We start from the raw sequence: 21,792 nt of genomic DNA on the forward strand, positions 1-21,792 counted from the left end.
TCTCGATTCTTACAGGCAGCCGTTCTTAACATATTGTTGCAATTTCTTAAAATAAGTTGGTAAAACGTTAAGAATTTAAACATGCTACGCTCATGAATGGAGTACGTTGACATGATGTGAACACCTTACAGGCTCCTGAGTGATGGGTATTAACCTGAATCCCATACAGTTTTCGGCTCCAGGTCCGGTTAGCCGACCGGTTAGCTCAGCTACCTTCAAACCCCGGCCGGACCACCACTCAGGGTCTTTAAATAACTGAGGAGAAAGTGCTGCCTTTGTAATGACATCTGCAAATGGTTAGAATTTCTAGTCTTCTCGGATAACAACCCTTGTTCGCAAGAACTCTGTGGAACATTAAAGAACCCACTCACTGCTCATATAGAGTAGGGGACGTAGTTCCCGGTGTTGTGGTCTGGTCTTTGTGTGTATTGGTCTGGGAGGGTGGGGTGAGATCACATATGGACTGAGGCGGCAGCCAGAGGCGCCTTGTATATGCTGATGTCCGATCTCACCCTATGGATATGATTGGTTATTGATTGTAAAGTAGTACGTATGTAAAGTTAGACTTCAAAGGAACGCAAGCATAAAATCCGTTAGTTTAGTAAGAAGTATTACATTTATGAAAAAGCATTCACTGTTATATTGAATTTCTTTTCTTAAGAGCCTGCAAGGATTTTTGTGCTTGCGCTTTTCATGTTTGTCAATGAGCGCCTGATTAAGCAACGCACAGACGAAGGAAACAAGTCGTCAAGGCAGTTTCCATGGCAACATCTTGGCGTGCATAATAGTGTGACTTAATTTAATATTCTTGAAAATGCCACTACAATAACACATCTCTCTGGTGTTTTTCTTACATGCAAGTTTATTAGTGTTTTCTTTCTTATCTAACTTAAACATAGTATATCATCTCGACAAGCTGAGCTCCAACTGTCATATATCCCGCTACTACTATATCCTCTCAATAAGGCACTGAAAGGTCAACCTTAAAAGCAAGAAAAGGAAATATAAATGTATACCCGGATTTTTAAAAACGAGCCTGCTCAATTCATACTTTTTTGAGAATGCGGTGCGAATAGCTATTTGCCGATGAAATTGCCAATAAAAAGAGAACAATATACATAGCTTTTTTCCCCCTCTCTTCTCCCTTCTTCTCTCTTTTACATCCTTCTCGGTGCCATATGTACATGCCACCATGACCTAAGCTTTGTCAGGGTCATTCGGTACCGTAGACAAAGTGTTTAATAAGTAAAAGAGATGTTCAATGATATCATCATTCAGTCTAAATCAGACTGCGGCACTTAGCCAGCCAGCAGTTGGTTGGTCAGTCCGTCAGTCCGTCAGTCCGTCAGTCCGTCAGTCCGCCAGTCCGTCAGTCAGTCAGTCAGTCAGTCAGTCAGTCAGTCAGTCAGTCAGTCAGTCAGTCAGTCAGTCAGTCAGTCAGTCAGTCAGTCAGTCAGTCAGTCAGTCAAGGAGTCAGTGTACAGTCAGTCAATTTCAATGATTGAGTCAATCGAAAACGTCAAATGAAATTAAACACTACAAGGTTACCTCATGCTTTGGGATGCTAATCTTCGCATTTATCATCCTCAGCAACTAGGGAAAACAAGGCAAAAAAAAAAAAAAAAAAATGAGAATTACTCAGTGATTAAGAAACCCGTGCGTTAAAATTGTGACTGTAAACTGTTCCTTAATATTTACACCAATGAGATTTATTTTGCTATTGTAAATAAATAGATTTCTGTATATGTGCATGACGTAAATATTGAAGGGCAGCATCATGAATTCCTGTTCAGTTACTATGATTTTAAAGTACTTTTTAAGAAGCCTTTATATTCAGATAAAGCTTTTCTATAGATTGTATCAAAAGTGCTTCACTCTCGGAAATTTTGGTTTCATAGGCGGCAATTCCTCTCCCGACCAAAGTAAAAACGATTTTCCCTTCCTCTACCATTCCATTGCCTTTCTCCTATAATTTCTTCCTTCGTCTCCAGCAAGCTGAGTATTTTCAGCAGCACCTGCCACAAACCTGGATGTTTTACTTTCTTTTATCACAGCATACTAAACTTGCGCAAAACACTACTCCTCGCTTCCACTTACTCGTTTCAGGACAAAGAGCTATTAGAATGATAAAGTGGGTAATCTTTGCTTTCGGAAAACAAAACATGCTACTGTCTCTATTATTTTTCTTCCATTTTGGCCAAGCCTATGAGTTGTCATAGAAGCTAACCTGGATTAGTTCTAAGCGCTACTCGTGCTTTAATGGTATGCTTATAATATATTTACCTTCGCAATTCACTCCGAAAAATCCAGATGGGCAATCACAGCGGTAACTTGCAACGAGATTCACACACGTAGATCCGTTCTGGCATGGATGAAACGAGCATTCGTTGATGTCTAAAAATTGAAATGCGAGAAAGCATGCAATGAAAACAAACCGTGGTGCAAATTGACTTTAAATCATTTGCTTTAGAAATAATAGAAAACGACCAAACTTTCAGCAAGATTGTACGCTCATATCAAAAACTGTTCTTCAAGCGATTATTGTAATAGCATAAATTTAAAGTTGCTCCCTGATAATGATGTATTATTCCTGAAAGTGACAAAGGAATACTCGGAAAAAAGATATCCGAGTGCTCCTATCAGGAGTCAAACTTAAGACTTTTCGATTACTAGTTCGGATGCTCTACCACTGAGCTACAGGAAACTCGTGGATATCCTGCATACTGCTAGGATTTGAATGTCGAACGTGTGATACATGAAATAAATGTGATGGTATATTTCAAGCCCGTTGAATGTATGAGAATAATTATTATTCTAGAAAGTGACACAGGCATACTCGGAAAAATGAAATCCTAATGCTCCTATCAGAACTCGAACCTAAGACCTAAAGTGAACCCGTGAATTTCAAACTGAGCGTTAGCCCAAGTAAGGAAATGGGAGGCCACACGTGGCAGGGAATCGAGTTCACAACCTTTGTATTTCATCAACCTTTGCTCTACCTACTGAGCTATTAGCCAGACAGGTGCAAGTCGTGGCCTTATAAGGCAATGGCCTTAGCTCCCTCGAGTCTCCTGTAGATCAGACAGTGGTAGAGCTCCCGAACAGGTAATCGGAGGGTCTTAGGTTCAACTCCCGATTAGGAGCACTCGGATTTCTCTTTTCCGAGTATGGCTGCCTCACTTTCTAGAATAACACATCATTCTCATTAATTCACCAGGCTTGAAATATACCATCACATTTATTTAAGTTGCTACCTGTTTCACAGTTGCTGCCAGTATATCCATATTTACAATCACAGCGGTAACTACCAACAAGATCCACACATGTGGCTCCGTTCTGGCATGGATCAGGCGAGCATCCGACGGTATCTGAAAATTGGAATGCGAAGAAGCGACATTAAATAATTAATTTTGGAAATCACAGAAAACGGCCAAACTGTAAGCAAGATTGTACGCTCATCTGAAGAACCCTGTTTTTCAAACGATTATTGCTATGGCATAAATTCAAGATTGTTACTTGTTTCACAGTTGCTGCCAGTATATCCAGATTTACAATCGCAGCGGTGACCTCCAACAAGATCCACACACGTGGCTCCGTTCTGGCATGGATCAAGCGAGCATTCGTCGATATCTAAAAATTTGGAATGCGAAGAAGCGACATTAAAAATACATTCAACTATTCCATTTGCACAAAAGCGGTGATTATCCCGGCTAAGAAAAAAAACATTTTTTTGCTGTGTTTCTCTGATAGTTTACGATTCAAAAGTCATGTATCAGATCATTGACTCTGTACGGTATGTTAAAGTTGTAAAGTGAAGCAGTGAATTTTAAACTGAGCGTTAGCCCTAGTAAGGAAATGGGAGGCCACACGCGGCAGGGAATCGAGTTCACAACCTTTGGATTTCATCAACCTTTGCTCTACCTATTGAGCTATAATGCAAGACATGTGTAAGTCGTGGGCTCATAACGCTATAGCCTAAGCTGTCACGATTCTCCTTCAGCTCAGTGGTAGAGCATCCAAACTAGTCATCGGAAGGTCTTAAGGTCGACTCCTGATAGGAGCACTCGGATTTCTTTTTCCGAGTATGCCTCTGTCACTTTCTAGAATAATAAATCATTCTCGATAATTCAGCAGGCTTGAAATATACCATCACATTTATTTCAGTTGCTACCTGTTTCACAGTTGCTGCCAGTATATCCATATGTACAATCACAGCGGTGACTTCCAACAAGATCCACACACGTGCCTCCGTTCTGGCATGGATCAGGCGAGCATTCGTCGATATCTGAAAATTGGAATACAAAGAAGCGAAACTAAATAATTAATTTTGGAAATCACAGAAAACGGCCAAACTGTAAGCAAGATTGTACGCTCATCTGAAGAACCCTATATTTCAAACGATTATTGCTATAGCATAAATTTAAGATTGTTACTTGTTTCACAGTTGCTGCCAGTATATCCAGGTTTACAATCGCAGCGGTGACCTCCAACAAGATCCACACACGTGGCTCCGTTCTGGCATGGATCAAGCGAGCATTCGTCGATATCTAAAAATTTGGAATGCGAGGAAGCGACATTAAAAATATATTCAACTATTCCATTTGCACAAAAGCGGTGATTATCCCGGCTAAGAAGAAAACCATTTTTTTTGCTGTGTTTCTCTGATGGTTTTCGATTCAAAAGTCATGTATCAGATCATTGACTCTGTACTGTATGTTAAAGTTGTAAAGTGAAGCAGTGAATTTTAAACTGAGCGTTAGCCCTAGTAAGGAAATGGGAGGCCACACGTGGCAGGGAATCGAGTTCACAACCTTTGGATTTCATCAACCTTTACTCTACCTATTGAGCTATAAGGCAAGACATGTGTAAGTCGTGGGCTCATAACGCTATAGCTTTAGCTGCCACGAGTCTCCTGCAGCTCAGTGGTAGAGCACATCGGAAGGTCTTAAGTTCGACTCCTGATAGGAGCACTCGGATTTCTTTTTTCCGAGCATGCCTCTGTCACTTTCTAGAATAATAAATCATTCTCGTTAATTCAGCAGGCTTGAAATATACCATCACATTTATTTCAGTTGCTACCTGTTTCACAGTTGCTGCCAGTATATCCATATTTACAATCACAGCGGTGACTACCAACAAGATCCACACATGTGCCTCCGTTCTGGCATGGATCAGGCGAGCATTCGTCGATATCTGAAAATTGGAATACAAAGAAGCGAAACTAAATAATTAATTTTGGAAATCACAGAAAACGGCCAAACTGTAAGCAAGATTGTACGCTCATCTGAAGAACCCTGTTTTTCAAACGATTATTGCTATAGCATAAATTTAAGATTGTTACTTGTTTCACAGTTGCTGCCAGTATATCCAGATCTACAATCGCAGCGGTGACCTCCAACAAGATCCACACACGTGGCTCCGTTCTGGCATGCATCAGGCGAGCATTCGTCGATATCTAAAAATTTGGAATGCGAGGAAGCGACATTAAAAATACATTCAACTATTCCATTTGCACAAAAGCGGTGATTATCCCGGCTAAGAAGAAAACTAATTTTTTTTGCTGTGTTTCTCTGATGGTTTTCGATTCAAAAGTCATGTATCAGATCATTGACTCTGTACTGTATGTTAAAGTTGTAAAGTGGAGCCGTGAATTTCGAACTGAGCGTTAGCCCAAGTAAGAAAAATGGGAGGCCACACGCGGTACGGAATCGAGTTCACAACCTTTGGATTTCTTCAACCTTTGCGCTATTCCTACTGAGCTATAAGGCAAGACATGTGCAAGTCGTGGGCTTATAACGTTATGGCCTTAGCTCCCACGAGTCTCCTGCAGCTCAGTGGTAGAGATCCGAACTAGTAAGCGGAAGGTCTTAGGTTCGACTCCTGATAGGAGCACTCGGATTTCTTTTTCCGATTATGCCTGTGTCACTTTCTAGAACAATAAATCACTCTCATTCGTTCACCAGACTTAAAATATACCATAACATTTATTTCAGTTGCTACCTGTTTCACAGTTGCTGCCAGTATATCCATATTTACAATCACAGCGGTGACTTCCAACAAGATCCACACACGTCGCTCCGTTTTGGCATGGATCAGGCGAGCATTCGTCGATATCTGAAAATCGGTATGCGAAGAAGCGACATTAAAAATACATTCAACTATGCCATTTGCATAAAAGCGGCGATTATCCCGGCTAAGAAGAAAACTAATTTTTTTTGCTGTGTTTCTCTGATGGTTTACGATTCAAAAGTCATGTATCAGATCATTGACTCTGTACTGTATGTTTAAGCCGTGAATTTCAAACTGAACGTTAGCCCTAGTAAGGAAATGAGAGGCCACGCGCGGCAGGGAATCGAGTTCACAACCTTTGGATTTCATCAACCTTTGCTCTACCTACTGAGCTATAAGGCCAGACAGGTGCAAGTCGTGGGTGATTATGGCGGTAATTGCGGAAATGGAAAGTTAAATTGACGAGGAATGTTGTGAGTTACGAGATTACGGGCTCGATGCTCGACGAAGTGGAAGATATTTTCTTTATTTGTCTCGTGGTCTCTTATTTCCTTATTTTTTGTTGTGGGGTACAGAATACGTTATACAGTATGAATTAATGTAAAGAGTATACTCGAAGTGCAACGACTTATACCGACAATACGCGAAATATTTTAAAAAGGTCCCTTTAAAAGAATCTGTTTCTGTCTCAATAATTGCACGCGTTTCAAATCATGTGGCACGAACTTCAACTGGCATTTGAAGTATTTAATGAAAACCGAGTAAAAATGTCATTTATTTCTTTTCCAGGGCATTGTTATAGCAGGGACGCACATCGCAGGAATGAATGTGCGTTTGTAACGATCTCTGCACATGTGTGATAGGTCATTAATGCGCTTCCTCCTCGTGTTGTATATGGCTTCATGCTTAGGAGGCAACAGGCTGTGTAAACTATTTAGCGGGCTATAGATACTATTAAAAAGCTTGCTACATATGAGAATGATGTATTATTCGGTAATGACACAGGCAAACTCGGAAAAAGAAAATCCGAGTGCTCTTATCAGGAATCGAACCTAAGACCTTCCGATTACTAGTTCGGATGCTCTACCACTGCGCTACAGGAGACTCGTGGGAGCTAAGGTCATTAAACAAGGTTCATGGGACAAACATCCTGCATACTGCTAGGATAGGAATGTCAATGAGTGGCAAATGCGCAATGAAAGGAAATGTGGTGTAATTTTTTTAAGCCTGATGGACAAATGAGAATGATGTATTATTCAGTAATGACACAGGCAAACTCGTAAAAATAAATTCCGAGTGCATTTATAACCTGTCACACATGTGCACAAATCGTTACAAGCGCACATTCATTCCTGCGATGTGCACCCGTGCTTACAACGCCCTGGAAAAGAAATAAATGACTTTTTTACTCGGTTTTAAGTAAATACTTGAAATGCCAGTTGAAGTTCTTGACGCCTATCATGCAGAGTAGACAACCAAATCTAGCTGGGCCGTCACGGTATGGCAGGCCAGGACAGCTGATGGACATAGCTCTCTTTTATACCCTCTCGATATCCTCGGTAAGGTATCTTGCGCACTGTATTCAAGAACTGGTCTTATAGTATGCCTCTTAGAGTATGCCTGTGTCACTTTTTGGAATAATACATCATTCTCATTCATTCACCAGGCTTGAAATATAATATCACATTTATTTCATATACCACACGTTCGACATTCAAATCTTAGCAGTACGCAGGATGTTTGTCCCATGAACTTAGTTTAATGGCCTTAGCTCCCACGAGTCTCCGTAGCTCAGTGGTAGAGCATCCGAACTAGTAATCGGAAGGTCTTAGGTTTGACTCCTGATAGGAGTACTCGGTTTTTCTTCCGAGTATGCCTGTGTCACTTTCTGGAATAATACACCATTCTCAACTGGTCTTATAGTTACACAATAAAAGTTAATATCATCCTCAGATGGTACACCGGCCCTTCTTAAAAGGACGAGGAAGTATAGGCGCTTGATTGACTCAGTAATGTGTTTATTCCACTTAAGGTCACTGGAGAGAGTGAGGCCTAAAACCCTAGCACTATCCTCAGTTCTTAGTTCTTTCCGTCCACTTTGAAAGGGGTGAACACGTGCTTTTTCTGCTTAAAGTCGATAACTGCTGAACATTGTTCTTTTCGTGTGCAGTTTAAACGATAGTCCGTGGATTAAAATTATCAAAATTGCTAAAATTACCCCAATTATAGTTTTTGTATCAATCAGTTCCCTCGTTCATGAGCTTCCAAGAACTTAATCTTAAAGGGGCACTGTCACGTTGATTTTGCTGTACTTTTGTCAAAACTGCCCAAATATTTCACAAAAGACCTTTTTCCTAGCATAAAATTGCTGTTAGAGCACAATGAAGAAAATATTAAGGTATTTCTCCGAGGAAGAACAATCTACAGTCAGTTTTTAGCGACTTCTTCCGCAATACACAGGAAGAACTTGACAATATTGGCCATTTTTTTCAAGTTGCAATCCATTTCCATCCTAGCCATCCACAGCCAGACATAATGAATACTAGTCTCTGTGCACGCGTAGGGTTATTGTTAACAAAACTGAACCATTTTTTAAAACATTTAGTTATGTGTTTTGGCTATTCAAAATGACACACAATAAAGTGTCACTGCTCCTTTAAACTGCAGATTTAATTCTCTGATCCATCATGGTGCCATAATGTTAGTGGCTAGTGGAGAACATTCATTATGCAAAAATAAACTTGCCCTCCTAGAGGTCAACAAAGGAACATGTCTTTCATCTGACCTGTTTCGCAGTTGCCACCAGTATATCCAGATTTACAATCACAGCGGTAACTTCCAACAAGATCCACACACTTGGCTCCGTTCTTACAAGGATCGGGAGAACATTCGTTAACATCTGAAAACGTTAGCATGAGTTAAAAGATAGCTGAAAGCTGCAATAATAATAACTTTTGTCTCTGTTACTGAGAACAATCTGAATACATTCTTGTGCTATTGAAAGTAACAGTTAATTTTTTCTCATTGAATGGGATGTTTGTATGCTTCTTCAACACTCCAGATCTAAAGCAGTATCTAAAATTATGGAGCTGAGACCCAAGCTATTAACTTTAGTATTTTGTTGAAATGTATTGGATTTAGGAATAATTAACTTTTTCCCATTGTAATTTCTTGCCTTAAAATGTAAATAAGAACTTCACAGACATGACGAATGTTGTAGTCTAAAAACAGGGTGCAAATTAACAATTCATTACTCTGACCTGTGTTACAGTTGTTGCCAGTGTATCCAGATTTACTTGTTGTTTTATTCGAAGGAGAGACTGTCACGCTGTTCTTATCATGAAGTGTTATTTTAACACTGTTCAAATATGGTATTGGTGCATTCAACATTCGTCGTCTGTACACAAGAGATATTCTGCGATATACTTAAACTTCTGCAATTAAACTATGCTCGGAATTTCACCTGATGTTAGCCAGCTCGATATTACGCCCGATTTCGCAGGATAATTGTTAAATTTAAACAAATTTACCTCTTTCTCACTAATCGTTTTCAGTGACGTTCACTCTGCATAACTATACAATTAGGACTGTGACCAGTGAGGGACTTGTTAAGACTCCCAATCTCGTGGACTAAGAAGTTGCAGGTGTCTTTTCTTATTAATGGGACAGAAACCTGAAAACCACTCCTTAGGAGGCCAATGTCACTGAACCCTCGAATTCAAAAGAGCTGTAGTAAAATCCTTGAACTGTCAATGATTTTTGTCCATACCTTCTAGATGGCAATTTTGTACATGTTAATGTGTGTTATTCTGATGTAAATTATGTCCGTACTATCAATAATAATTTGATATAAATATAGGACCCCATTTAATCCAGACCTTCGCAACTGGACACCTCCTGTATAAATTATTGTTTAATAAATAAAAATAAAAAAGGAAAATGAAAATTAATAGACATTTTGGGAAAATGTCGTTAATCTTGAACCATTTAAAAGTTCTCGCTGTATCATAAAATTTCTATTGATAACATCCTAGTAAGATCTAAAAGCAAATAAAACCAAAGCTGTTTTTGATGCCATCTTCAGTTGCCGAAAGCGGATTCTCCTTATTCCCTTCATTTCAACGCTCGTCTGGACATAAACGTTCTCAATAAAAATGAACTCCTCTCGCAAAAAATCACATCGAAATTAAACATTTTCTCTCTCAAAGTGATGATAATGACGTTCTAGAACTTGCTACTGACAGTAATTCGAGGACAGATTTTTTTTTGGGCTCTAAATTCTGTTTACAGAGGATAAAATTTTTGGACTGTCACTTTATCAAGGTTGTACAATATATGGCAAATAGAAGCATGCGTGAACCCAGGTTCTTCTGTTTATTATTATTATTGATGCAAAACCGCCTTTATTAGTATCTAGTCGCCAAAATTCTCAACATACAAACAAAGCAGAACCAGAACCAGTTACTTACCAACGTTCATCTTGCAACACTTAAGCTGTTCAATACAATACAATTTGTTGCAGCCTCCCCTGTAGATTCCAGCCACATAATAACCTCTTTTCTTGCACTTGCTGAGCCCAATGTTGTCAAACGAAGCCCCGATATTCTCGTTATAACAATTCTCGTATCTGTTTGGAAATCCGTCTGGCTTGCAGCATTTAGCCGCTTCTATGTTATGTAACCAGACGCCAGAGCTCCGTTGGAAACCTTGGACATAGTAACCAGTTGGGCAAACGGCCCAAACGTTTGTGCTAAAGAGTAAAAACAACAACAACAACAACAACAACAACAACAACAACAACAACAACAAAACTGTAAATGAGTTTAACTTTTACCTACATCAGTTTCAAAGTTAAAAGCAGCGTGATCACGATTTTATTACCAAAAACAAAAACCGATTATTTAAACCGATCTTTAAAGTGGAAATGAACATGACGCTGTGCCCGATGTTACTGTTTGAATTCAAATACCATTACAAAGGAAACCCTTAATTTTCAGTATTTTGCGTGTTGAAAGGCTTCCATTCACATTTCGCATTTTATAGATTTATTTTCCTTACATAACCGACGGAAAGAAAATAAGCAATATGGGTAAGATATTTTGAGTTTGTGCAAACGCTTCAGAAATTTCTTTTTCTCAGTTTCGCTATGGAAACTAAATTCATAAGTACGTAAATTAGAGCAACGTTTGATCTTTGATGTACTTTGGTGTTCAATTCATTTTCCTGCATCCTTACCTGTCAAGGGTTCTCCACCAGTTGGCGTTCATACAGGTTGAAGGCGTATTCTGGTCTGGCGCAGGAGCTGGACAGCACTTTGCCTCCTCTAGTAAATAGATCTTGTCATTTGAACCCCGATTAGCGTTTCGAAACAGCCCTGTAATGTAATGCTTTGATGAATCACACTGGACCCAGCCTGCTTTGTCAAATGCTCCCCACCAATTGGCCATTTTACAACCATCGTACATACTGCAACACTTGAACGTCTCGATGCAGTACAGCTTGTTACAGCCTCCTCTATAGAAACCCGTCATGTAATAATCTGTATCACATTGACTCCAGCCTTTGTTGTCGAAGGACTTACTCACGTCTTTCTGGTAGCAGTGAAGGTAGGTGTTCGGCAAATTTTTGGGTTTACAGCAACGGCCTTCTTCGATGTTGTGAAGATTTTCGCCACTAGTACGGTATAAACCTTGCATGAAGTATCCATTTGGACAAACAGCCCACTTCTTCTCGCTGAAAAAAAAAATTTCATCTCATGTTGCTTTAAACCTGTTATCGTTGTCATTTTATTCCCTGCTAAACTGTTGGGAGGCAAGCTCAGGGTAAAGGTAAAAACTTGCTTTCTTACGGTACTCGAGCTCGTATGACCCACTAAACTGCGAAGCCAAAACAGTAGAACAACTTTGTAGTTGGCCTGGATTTGATGAATTCCTAAAACGATCTTTTAGCATATGTTATCCATCAGCAGTTCATGTATTATGCATGGCTGTTATCTTATATAGATCCAAAAATGGCTGTTATCTTATATAGATCCAAAAATGTCTCTGACCTGTCTAAAACTTTCCACCAGTTGGCATTAGAACAGGTCGACGGCTGATTTTGGTTTGGTGAAAGAGCCTTACAGCATCTTCCTTCTTCCAGGAGTTGAATATAATCTGTATTTCCCCGGTTGTTATTTCTGTAAAAACCGGTCAGATACTCGGTGGAAGAACCACATTTGACCCATCCCTTCTTGTCAAATGCTTTCCACCAATTTGCTTTTCTACACTGACTGGAACACACATCCATTATCGCCAGGATTACCAGACAGGAGAGAAGTTTCATGTTGGATGCACGCTCTTATCAAAGTACCTGTTTATAGGATAGGTTAAATCAAAATCACTGATTGGGGTTATCCAGTGTCTATACTCTACGAACAACAATACAACTGGGGGAGTTAATAATTTCATCATTAGCAGAAGACACAAGCAGTAACTCGGTTTAGTGAGGAAATAGGAATCGGCTTCAGCACTTTTTGATTTACATGCATATTTCCTCACACTTCTCCTAACAGCGACGAGCTTTTAACGTTTGCTACGGCAAGCTATTTCTACTTTTAAAAGGGAGATCTAACTCAGGATAGTTAATTTTCTGTTATACATTTAAGAATCGTAACTTAAATTTTATTAATAAACTTAAAAGTCAACAAACGCATAAACGCTTTTGAGATGGGCATGTTAAAAAAAAAAGAAAACAAAAAACCAAACATTTCGCATATTTAACATGTTCTGCTACATAATTAGCAACATCGTTTCCTGTCAGTTTGCGTAACTTTTTTTTTATCAATTGCTATAGATTGCCTTTTCAAAAACCTGTCGTTTTTCCTTTTTTTTTTAAATTGATTTATAGCAATTTTTGCGCTTCTGCTTTTTTAGGTACTTAACTGTAGTAGGTAAAATCTAGAGAAAAACACAAATAGAAAGGGAACTAGTTGTTTAGTGTCAGGTGGTGCGTGACACTTGATGAAATAATTCGCATTTCAAATCGTACAAATACTAAATCATAAGAACCCCGCCCCTACCCCTCCAAAAGACAACAACAACAACAGCAGCAGCAACAACAACAAAACAAACAAAAACAACAACAACAACAAGTATCGTGGAGCACAAATGTTTTGGGTATGGCTAATCATTTTGTGAACCTTTTCTTGGTACATCGACGAGAAATTTTTAACGTTGAAGCTGTCGAGCTTTGAAAATGTGACTGAAAAGAATGATAAATGTTGATAAACCTGAAAAAAAGTTTTGACAGGTCATTATCAGTAGCTGGGCACAGACCCTTATATAAAAAAGGCCAGTAATGTAACAAAAACCCACCGTATAACTCTGTGCCAACAAACAAACCTATATAAATACGTGGTTTAGAAAAGCCCTTATATCATTTGCAGCTTCCAACATTCCTTATAAACGTTGATTGTAAGAGTCCTTGTAAAAGTACTCATAAACGGCGATTTTAAGATTCCTTATAAACGGCGATTATAAGACGCCTTATAAACAGCGATTTTAAGCCTAATTAAAAAACGGCGATTATAGACGCCATTATAAGACGCCTTATAAACGACAATTTTTAGACTCCTTATAAACGGCAATTTTAAGACTCCTTATAAACTGCGATTATAAGACTTTTACAAACGGCGATTTTGAGATTCCTAATAAACGGCGATTTTAAGACTCATTAAAATCGGCGATCAAAAAGAATAAATATTAAATAATAAAAAGTAGCGAGATTAAAACATGACGTTTCGGAGACGATATGTCACCATTATCAAATGTAAATTATTGTAAATTCAGTAACGTTATAAAAAGAAAAGAAATTGTGAAACTAAATGAGAATAAAATGAGATGGAGTAAAACAAAAGAATGTACATAATTAAATGAACAGTTTCGCTAGAATTGAGTCTTTTTGAGTGTTAAGACGCCTTATAAACGACGATTGTAAGACTCTTTATAAACGGCGATTATAAGGGTCTGTGCCCAGCTACTGATAATGATCCGAAAATTGCTACAGTTTTAATTTCGGCCGCTTTTGTGTTGCCTCTTGGTTGGATTGCGAGCAATGAATTAACTGACAGCGAGTTTGCACAAATATGGTTTTTGTCATCGAGTCTACTTGGTTTTAATTACGTTTTAGCTCCTACGCTGAGTAATAAACCGATCAAAACGCCAGCCTTGGAAACTGCAGTACTAGTTGATTAATCAGAAATTTACTAAAGTTCTTTATAAACGTTGTCATATTTATGTGGTCTTTTATGAACAAAGTGAAGTCTCCTGTATTACCAAGAAAGTGACATTTAAAACAGGAACAATGTTTCGACTACTTAAACCTTTCTCGACTCGTGTGGGTCTGAGTTTTTTTCGGTGAAATTAAGAATCGCTAAGAAGTAAACGCCCCTCGACAGTATTTTGTAAAATATGGAACCTTGTTAAAACGAGGTTGTACTTCTTACCAGTTTTAATTTACTTACTTTCTTCTAACTCTTCACATTGTCCAAACAGATTCGTGTTTTAAGCTTTGTAAAGAAGATATACCGTACGCACACTTACAATATCTATGAACATACGAATGTCTTAGACAGCATCGCCAAAGGTCAAAAGCAAAAATTTAGAAAAAAGTTGGAAAAGTGTGACCAGTTCTAGAAGGATGTTAAGAAGAAATAAAAGAAAAAGAGTTTAGTATTACAAGGTAGTACCTTTGAGTTTGCCCTGCGGTCGGTTGGCAGCAGTAAACGATTAAATGTGTTATCCAGATAAATGGTCTCATTAATTCGCCTATTGCGTGAGTTAGCAGTCAAAGCTGAATAAACACTTCCTACGCAGTGATCTCAACTGTAAGTAAATTAGTTGTGATTTCGTCTCGTTTCTTATCAGACAACCAAGTGGCACAAAAATATTCTCTGTAAAATGTTTTTTTTCGTGTGCAGTGTTATTTATGCCGCTGAAATAAGGGAAGCCTTTCCCAGGGATGACATTACTTTGAGGCCGATATGTTAAACAGAAAAGCTGAGCAAACACTGACTAGTCCAGAATAAACGCGCAACTTAGAAGGATAGTAATAATTGTCCTTTTACCTCGAATAAATTCTTACCAATTTAGTAAAACTTCATACTCCTAAAATAAGCAAAAAACGGTCTCAGCTCAAATTGAGCTAAGTGGGGCTACCAATTTGTTGGTTGTCATTAAGTTCCCCTTGGAAAACTTATTTAACGGAGATTAGAGTATGTTTTTTGTCCTTGGAAATAAAAAAAAATAAACAAGACAATAATCAAATGGAGTAAAATTACCTAATTTAAATACTTCATTAAAACCAAAAGAAAAATATTGTGTGGATTTAAGTGTTAAGGGTGACGAGCAAACTGTTGTCCTTGAACAATTATAATTTTATATTTCTTGGAATCAAACGTTTTAGTGAAATGATTCTTTCATTTTCTTTGAAATGTAGGTTGTGACAGGAGATGATTATATGAAATAGTTTGCATGCATGTGACTTATGGATGAACTGAGAATGTTATAGCCGTTAAAAACTCTCGCAGTGAAAAAAGTTGTCCTTGCTAAGGAAACTGAGAACATTTCGCTGCTATGACCCTTCGATTTATACAATTAATAATAACAATTATTGTTATAACATAGCTAGTAAATTTGTGCAATCTAATTCAATTGCGCGAGCGTGCTTCATATTCCTATTGTGCACGCTGATGACGTCAGAAAACAAATGCCTCGAGAACTCGGTGAGTGACTTTCTCCATTTTGCATTCAAAAACGGGAGAAATCTTCAGCAAAACGTTTAACTACAGATGACAACAAGGGAATCAGCTGATGAAGAAGCTCTTCCCACTTTTTCTTTGGGATTAGAGTTTTTGACTCCCGAAAAAACCTGAAGAAAAGGAAAAAAGAGAACAAGGCCCGTGACATCGTGTCTCGCAAAACTATTAATTTTCAGGCGCCAATTTCGCTTTCTCAGAGGGAAAAGACACCTTTTCGAAACGAGAAACTGAAAGAAAAACTGCTAAGGAATACTCGATAGTTTCAAAAGCGGAAATCCGATAATTAACGGCGAAGAAATTGTGCTTCAAGGACATATTGTTGTTTTATCCAGCCGACGATCAGCAAGCGGACATTTCAGATCATTAAGACTTATTTACTGATTATAAGCCACGAACTTTCTTGGTGACGTTCGAGTACTTGTGGGAATTCAATTCACAAGAAACTACAGGTTTGATTGTGAATTTGTACTTAAATATACTTTTCTACTTGACCACTTCTTCGTATTCCTAACAGTTTTTTTTTTTGCGAAATTTTTGAAAACCGTGCACACGGTTCGACAAATTCACTTCAAAATGGACTTGCAATTTCACTTCAAATCACTTGCGCGTTTATCGTCTCGGATTAAAAATTGTACGCCTTTGCTTCTTAGAACGAAGACTTAACTGAATAAATTTTTCATTTAGGGAAGCTTCAGTTGTCTGTTTTCTTTCTATTTTCATTCATTAGACGTGACAACTGCGTAAATCTTGCGTAAACAAACCGACATGTCCTTGCAAGCGGAAAGAATTCTCCCATGTAAGTGATGTATTAAACGCGAGGATTAAATTTTCAAGTTTGTTTTTTGGAAAATTTTTAATTGGCAACCAGTGTATTTTATTCCATAATTAGAAACTTTAACTACTTTAGACCAAAGGGGTGTTGCCTTTTTTACCCTGTAAGATGTGTATTTTTGCCGAACATGGGGTTGTTTATTACCATTTTGCACATTGGCTGAATGCTTGGGAAACCTCTGGTCAACCTAGAATCAACGGGTTTAAAAACTACCCCGTTGAAAATGTTATAAAACAATTGATTCATGCGTCAGCTGTGCATTCATTGAGATATGAAGCACTTGGGAAGTTTGGAGAGCACTCAAGAAGCTAGAGTTGCTCTCGGCTACGCCTCGAGCAACTCTTACGCATCTTTCGTGCTCTCCAAACTTCCCGCGTGCTTCATATCTCGATGAAGCACGCTGACGCATGAATCAATTGTTAATTGATACTGGTTCGATCTCTCTGTTAGAATAAATTCTTCGTCAATTATTCGCCGAAGAAATCGCATTAATTTATTTACTCCAGCCTTTGTTGTCGAAGGACTGACCCACGCTTAGTAGGTCTTGGGAATATTTTTGTGTTTACAGCAACGGCCTTCTTCGATGTTGCCAAGATTGTTGCCACTTGTACGGTATAAATCTTTCATTGTGGCATTGGGTCTTGAAGGACTGGGACTAGCAAGTATTGCGGACAAAAGCTTGTGTCCAGCCGGTATTTTATTTCTTTTAGTGATCTATTTACGGTCTCAAAGTGTTATTATACAAGACAATCATCTTACACATGTTTACCGCTAACTCCTTCGCATGTTTTGACGTTCCCAAGCGCATTCAGCGTAGGATTAGAAGCAACATTCTCTTCGCATTCGAAAATGAAGACGAGGTCCGCAATTTTGAAAGTCATGCCAAATTAAGGTTCTCTACTGCCTTCTGATGCTTTGTGGCGACAACTCATTCTACAATCCTGGTCCACAGTGGAGGTTTCCTTGTGGTATATGTGACTGTAAAATGCAACCAACGTGGCATCCAGTGCGATTACGGCAATAAATGGTACCACACTCAATGTTGTGCTATGAGTGACCATATCCTCGACTCGCTCGCAAACAGCTCATGTATTTGGATTTGTACAAACTGTGGTCTACCAAGTTTCTCGTCGTCCCTCTTCGATTCATTCAGCGGCGCTAAAACTTCACCGGAACTCGTTTGATCCGCTTGCCCAATTGAATCCTGAAATATCAAATGCAAATTCGACTCCCTCTGATAATGGAAGCCCTGTCCAGACACCTTGCTGCTCAACACCAGACCATCAAAAGTAGAATACTAGACTATTATACTACAAACAAAGTAAAAGTAGCTAAAGGTTATGACGGTTAACTGTTGCAGCGTCCGATCTACCAACAAAAAGCTCCAGTTTCACAGCCGGGACATAATATGTGGAACTGAAAGTCATCTTCATGCAGATTATCATATAGCTGAAATATTCCCATCAGATTTTTATGTGCGTAGGAAAGAACGACCAGCACCTGGAGGTGGGGGAGTCTTCATTGCAATTCACAGCAACTACTTGGCAACACCTGAAACATCACTCGATGTGCATGTGAGCTTATTTGGATGAAAATTAATGTTCAAGGACTTAGACTTTGCAAACTGGTTGTGACTATCGACCCACTGACAACGACAGCGATAATGTTTACGAACCTGGATATTCGCTGGACAAAATCCCAAAGCGTGGATCTTGTCTACCCAAGATATTCCTGGCAGGAGACTTTAATGTCAAGTTCAGGTCTACCCAGGTATGAGCGATCATAGTATTATTATCACTGAGATTAACATCATGGCTAAACCCGCGAAGAAGAAACCAAGACAGATATTTTTATTCAAAAGAGACAACATAGAAGGAGTGAAAGAAGATATGAAAGATCTTTATCACCGCTCATTCAAAGAGCCCACTGAAAACACGCCTGTCAAAAATCTGTGGAGCACATTCATTGCTGGCCTGTCAGACTCCATAAATAAGCATATCCCAAGAAAATAAACATCTTGTAGATGGCACCTTCTCTACATCACTAAGGAAGTTAAGAACCTCATAAGAACTGGAACTGAATTGGAATTTCTGTTTAAATAATGTATATAAATAAATATAAACAAAGAAGAAGCTTTACAACAAAGCAAAGAAGACTAACAACCCAAGTGAATGGAACAGATTTAAGAAACTTAGACAGCACAGAAAAGCCAAGCTAAGGGAAGCCCATGACAATTTTATCAATGACCTTTTGGAACTAGATGCATCTGGAGAAGACTGTTCACCATAGGCAAGCGATTCTGGTCTTTTATTTATTACACCCATTTTGAAATCACTGCTGGTGATCTCTGCAATCTGATTGGCTCTCAACAAGTGCGATTTATTCCCAAATTGCACCATTTTTGCTCTTAATCGCATCCTTTCTTTAGCCCATCAAAATGGAAATGAAGTAACAAAAATATTATATTAATATTGACAACGATACTCTGTGATTTCAAATTAGGTGCAATCAAGTGGTAATTGTGATTTCAAATCAAACTCGCGCTGCGCGCTCGTTCGATTTTTAAATCGTGCGTATGATTTTAGACCAAATTGCACTCCACTCAGTTCAATTACCATTATATATCAGGTCTCAGAAAAAAGAACAAATGGGTATACCGGTGCTTAAGGCCGCTGTGGAAGAGATCTCTGAAAGCAAAAGAAAGGCCAAAATTCTTAGCAAATAGTACTAAACTGTATTCACGGTGCAAGACACCAGCAGACCCCTCGCGCCCCGACTATCGACGACCTATACATCTTTCTTGTAGGGGTACAAAACCTAATGAACGACCTGAACTGCGAGAAAGCAAATGGTCCTGACCAACTCCCCATAAGAGTCCTTAAGAAGACAGCGGCCGAGATTGCACCTATACTGGGAGTTATCCCAAAGATTGGCGATCGGTCAATAAAGTACCGATATACAAGAAAGGTCATCGTCTTTGCCCAACAAAATGTCGACCACCCTTCCTCACATCTATTTGTTGTAAGGTTCAACATATCATCTACCGTCACATCATGAGAAACTGAGAGAGACATAATATCTTGGTCGATTTTCAACATGGTTTTAGAATAGGGAGATCGTGCGAATCTCAACTGATTACTGTTAGAGGAGAAATCACCAAATGGAAAGATGATGGGCACAACTTCGACATGCTCATAATGGACTAGAAAATTCACACTATAGTGTTGGAAACTTTCTCAGCACCCGCTCTCTGGGCGAGCGACGTTCAGATTGTACTCGCTCGGATACGTTTTCACTCGCCAAATACTTCCTCCCCCCCCCCCCCCCCCCCACCAAAATAAAAATAATAATAAATAAAGTACAGGAAACAAGTTTGCTGTTGTTGTTGATAGTTTTTTTTCTTGGTGTTTTAGTTTATTTCAGGCACTGTTTTAGCTTACTATTACATTACAGGTAATTTAGTTTTTCCAGAGTCATTTCTTCGGCATCTCAGCGTCTGATTCATAGCCTGACACCGCCCTCGTCGTCATCTCCAACACCGTCATCGTTCTTTTCGTTGAAGGCAGCTTCTTCCTCGTCCTCCTCTTCTTCTGAGGAGTTTGTTTCTTAACTTTTTGTTGTGAGTTTTAGATACTCCGGGAAAATATCTGCACATTTTCAAATCGAAAACACGCGAGGGAAAACGCTAGACCAGGAGAGTCAACCTGCACTAAACAGTCGCCAATTCATAATTCAGTCCATTTCTATCGCCATCAGATTTTGTTCTCAGCGGTGTGGTTTGTTTATGACCAGCAGTATCATGACTAATAGTGGGTACTTCACGTAATTATTACTTGAACAGAAGCCATTTCTTTATTTACGAACCAGAAAGTTTGTGAAGTTTGCGCGTATGTGCCAGGTTTCTAAAGCTTTCGGAATGTGAAAAAGTACTTACGTTTAGATTAGATTTTGTTAAAAACTGTCAGTTACAGTTTTATTTTCCTGAAGATGAAAATTCTACTCGCCAAAACGGGCGAGTAACCTACGATTTCCACTCGCCCGACGGGCTTGACACTCGCATTGGCGAGTGGGCGAGCGCTAATTTCCAACCCTGCACTATCAAAAACCGAATGCTTTGCCAGACTGTTCTTACCCCAAAAGGGCAATTCAATCACTCTATTTCAAACCCAAGACAATCTTATGTATCAGACTTCTGGTTAATGACGTGAAATAGCGGGGCGGTTAAAAGAGTGCTAAGGAAGCACGGGATAACATGACATTGCTGAAACGTGGGATTCCCAGTCAGAGATATCATCAAAATTGTCAGAAAAGAGTGTGGTCGTGATGTCATATGTAAGGTTGAAACAGCGCTGCGGTTAGAAACAACAAGAGCGTGAGATCGCGTAGATAAGTGACGCACGGGATTGTCTGTTGTGCATGCAACTGATGCTAATGCTTTGTAGGTTGCAGATGATCCGCTAAAAGGGAAAGCGCTTGGGAATTAGTGGTGTAGTTAACGTGAGGGATCGTACATTTTTGACATGATGGGTATCAAATAATTTGGTCAGCATGAGTTATCATGCTAAATTTAACAAAATTATTATTCCACAGTCGTACATGATCTTATAGCCAACGAGGCACGCGGGTTCACCAAATTGGCTATGAGTTCATGTGCAAATCGGATTCCTCACGGCGGATGACTGTGTTTTTAATCGTCTTAGTCCCTCGGGCGTTCAAGAGGAGGAGGGAGTGGATGTCAACTTCCTCTAAACTTAATTTCTGGAAATATCTGTTGCCACTTTTATTATCAGAGGCCAAGACTTAAAGTAGCTGTTCATTTCTTCCACGGGCGCTTGTTGAGGCTGATGTTTTCGTATCGTATGACAAGTAAAGTTGCTATGTCAAAGAAAATGTTGAGATTTTTCATATAAAATTAGTTATTTGCAAGTTTTCTTTAGAAATTCTTTATAAATTGCAATTAACTTTGGTTCAGCTGTGACGCTTTTCTGGAAATAGAAAAATCCAAGATGGCAGACTTGTATGGCGGCTATACAAATAAATGGTGGCATTGACCTCGTCAGGGGATCTTGTTCAGCTTATTCAGTCTACAGAGAGAGGTATGGGCTTTCTTTTGACAATAATACGAGTTAAAATATTGTAAGAGCACACAAAC

At 39.0% G+C, this 21,792-nt stretch overlaps 1 protein-coding gene across 2 annotated transcripts in view; it reads right to left on the reverse strand.

Moving 5' to 3' along the window:
• Window positions 1–842: 842 nt before the first annotated feature.
• Window positions 843–21,792, reverse strand: part of LOC146490038 (uncharacterized) — a 48,739-nt gene continuing 27,789 nt past the window's right edge. Inside the window, exons 1-15 of one of the 2 annotated variants that reach the window (XM_085124328.1) lie at window positions 14,738–14,806; window positions 12,059–12,360; window positions 11,245–11,742; window positions 10,479–10,759; window positions 8,795–8,908; window positions 6,001–6,114; window positions 5,342–5,455; window positions 5,080–5,193; window positions 4,434–4,547; window positions 4,172–4,285; window positions 3,517–3,630; window positions 3,255–3,368; window positions 2,284–2,394; window positions 1,549–1,593; window positions 843–982 (exon numbers count right to left, since the gene is read on the reverse strand). In XM_085124328.1, the coding sequence (XP_084980454.1) occupies window positions 1,565–1,593; window positions 2,284–2,394; window positions 3,255–3,368; window positions 3,517–3,630; window positions 4,172–4,285; window positions 4,434–4,547; window positions 5,080–5,193; window positions 5,342–5,455; window positions 6,001–6,114; window positions 8,795–8,908; window positions 10,479–10,759; window positions 11,245–11,742; window positions 12,059–12,333 (2,106 nt within the window). In that variant the 5' untranslated portion in view covers window positions 12,334–12,360; window positions 14,738–14,806 and the 3' untranslated portion in view covers window positions 843–982; window positions 1,549–1,564. Of the gene's footprint in view, window positions 983–1,548; window positions 1,594–2,283; window positions 2,395–3,254; window positions 3,369–3,516; window positions 3,631–4,171; window positions 4,286–4,433; window positions 4,548–5,079; window positions 5,194–5,341; window positions 5,456–6,000; window positions 6,115–8,794; window positions 8,909–10,478; window positions 10,760–11,244; window positions 11,743–12,058; window positions 12,361–14,737; window positions 14,807–21,792 lie in introns of those variants that run through there. The other variant, XM_085124399.1, reaches the window with a different exon arrangement.

This window comes from Pavona decussata, unplaced genomic scaffold, assembly GCF_977016875.1.
Source record: "Pavona decussata unplaced genomic scaffold, jaPavDecu1.1 SCAFFOLD_2, whole genome shotgun sequence".
Classification (NCBI taxonomy): domain Eukaryota; kingdom Metazoa; phylum Cnidaria; class Anthozoa; order Scleractinia; family Agariciidae; genus Pavona; species Pavona decussata.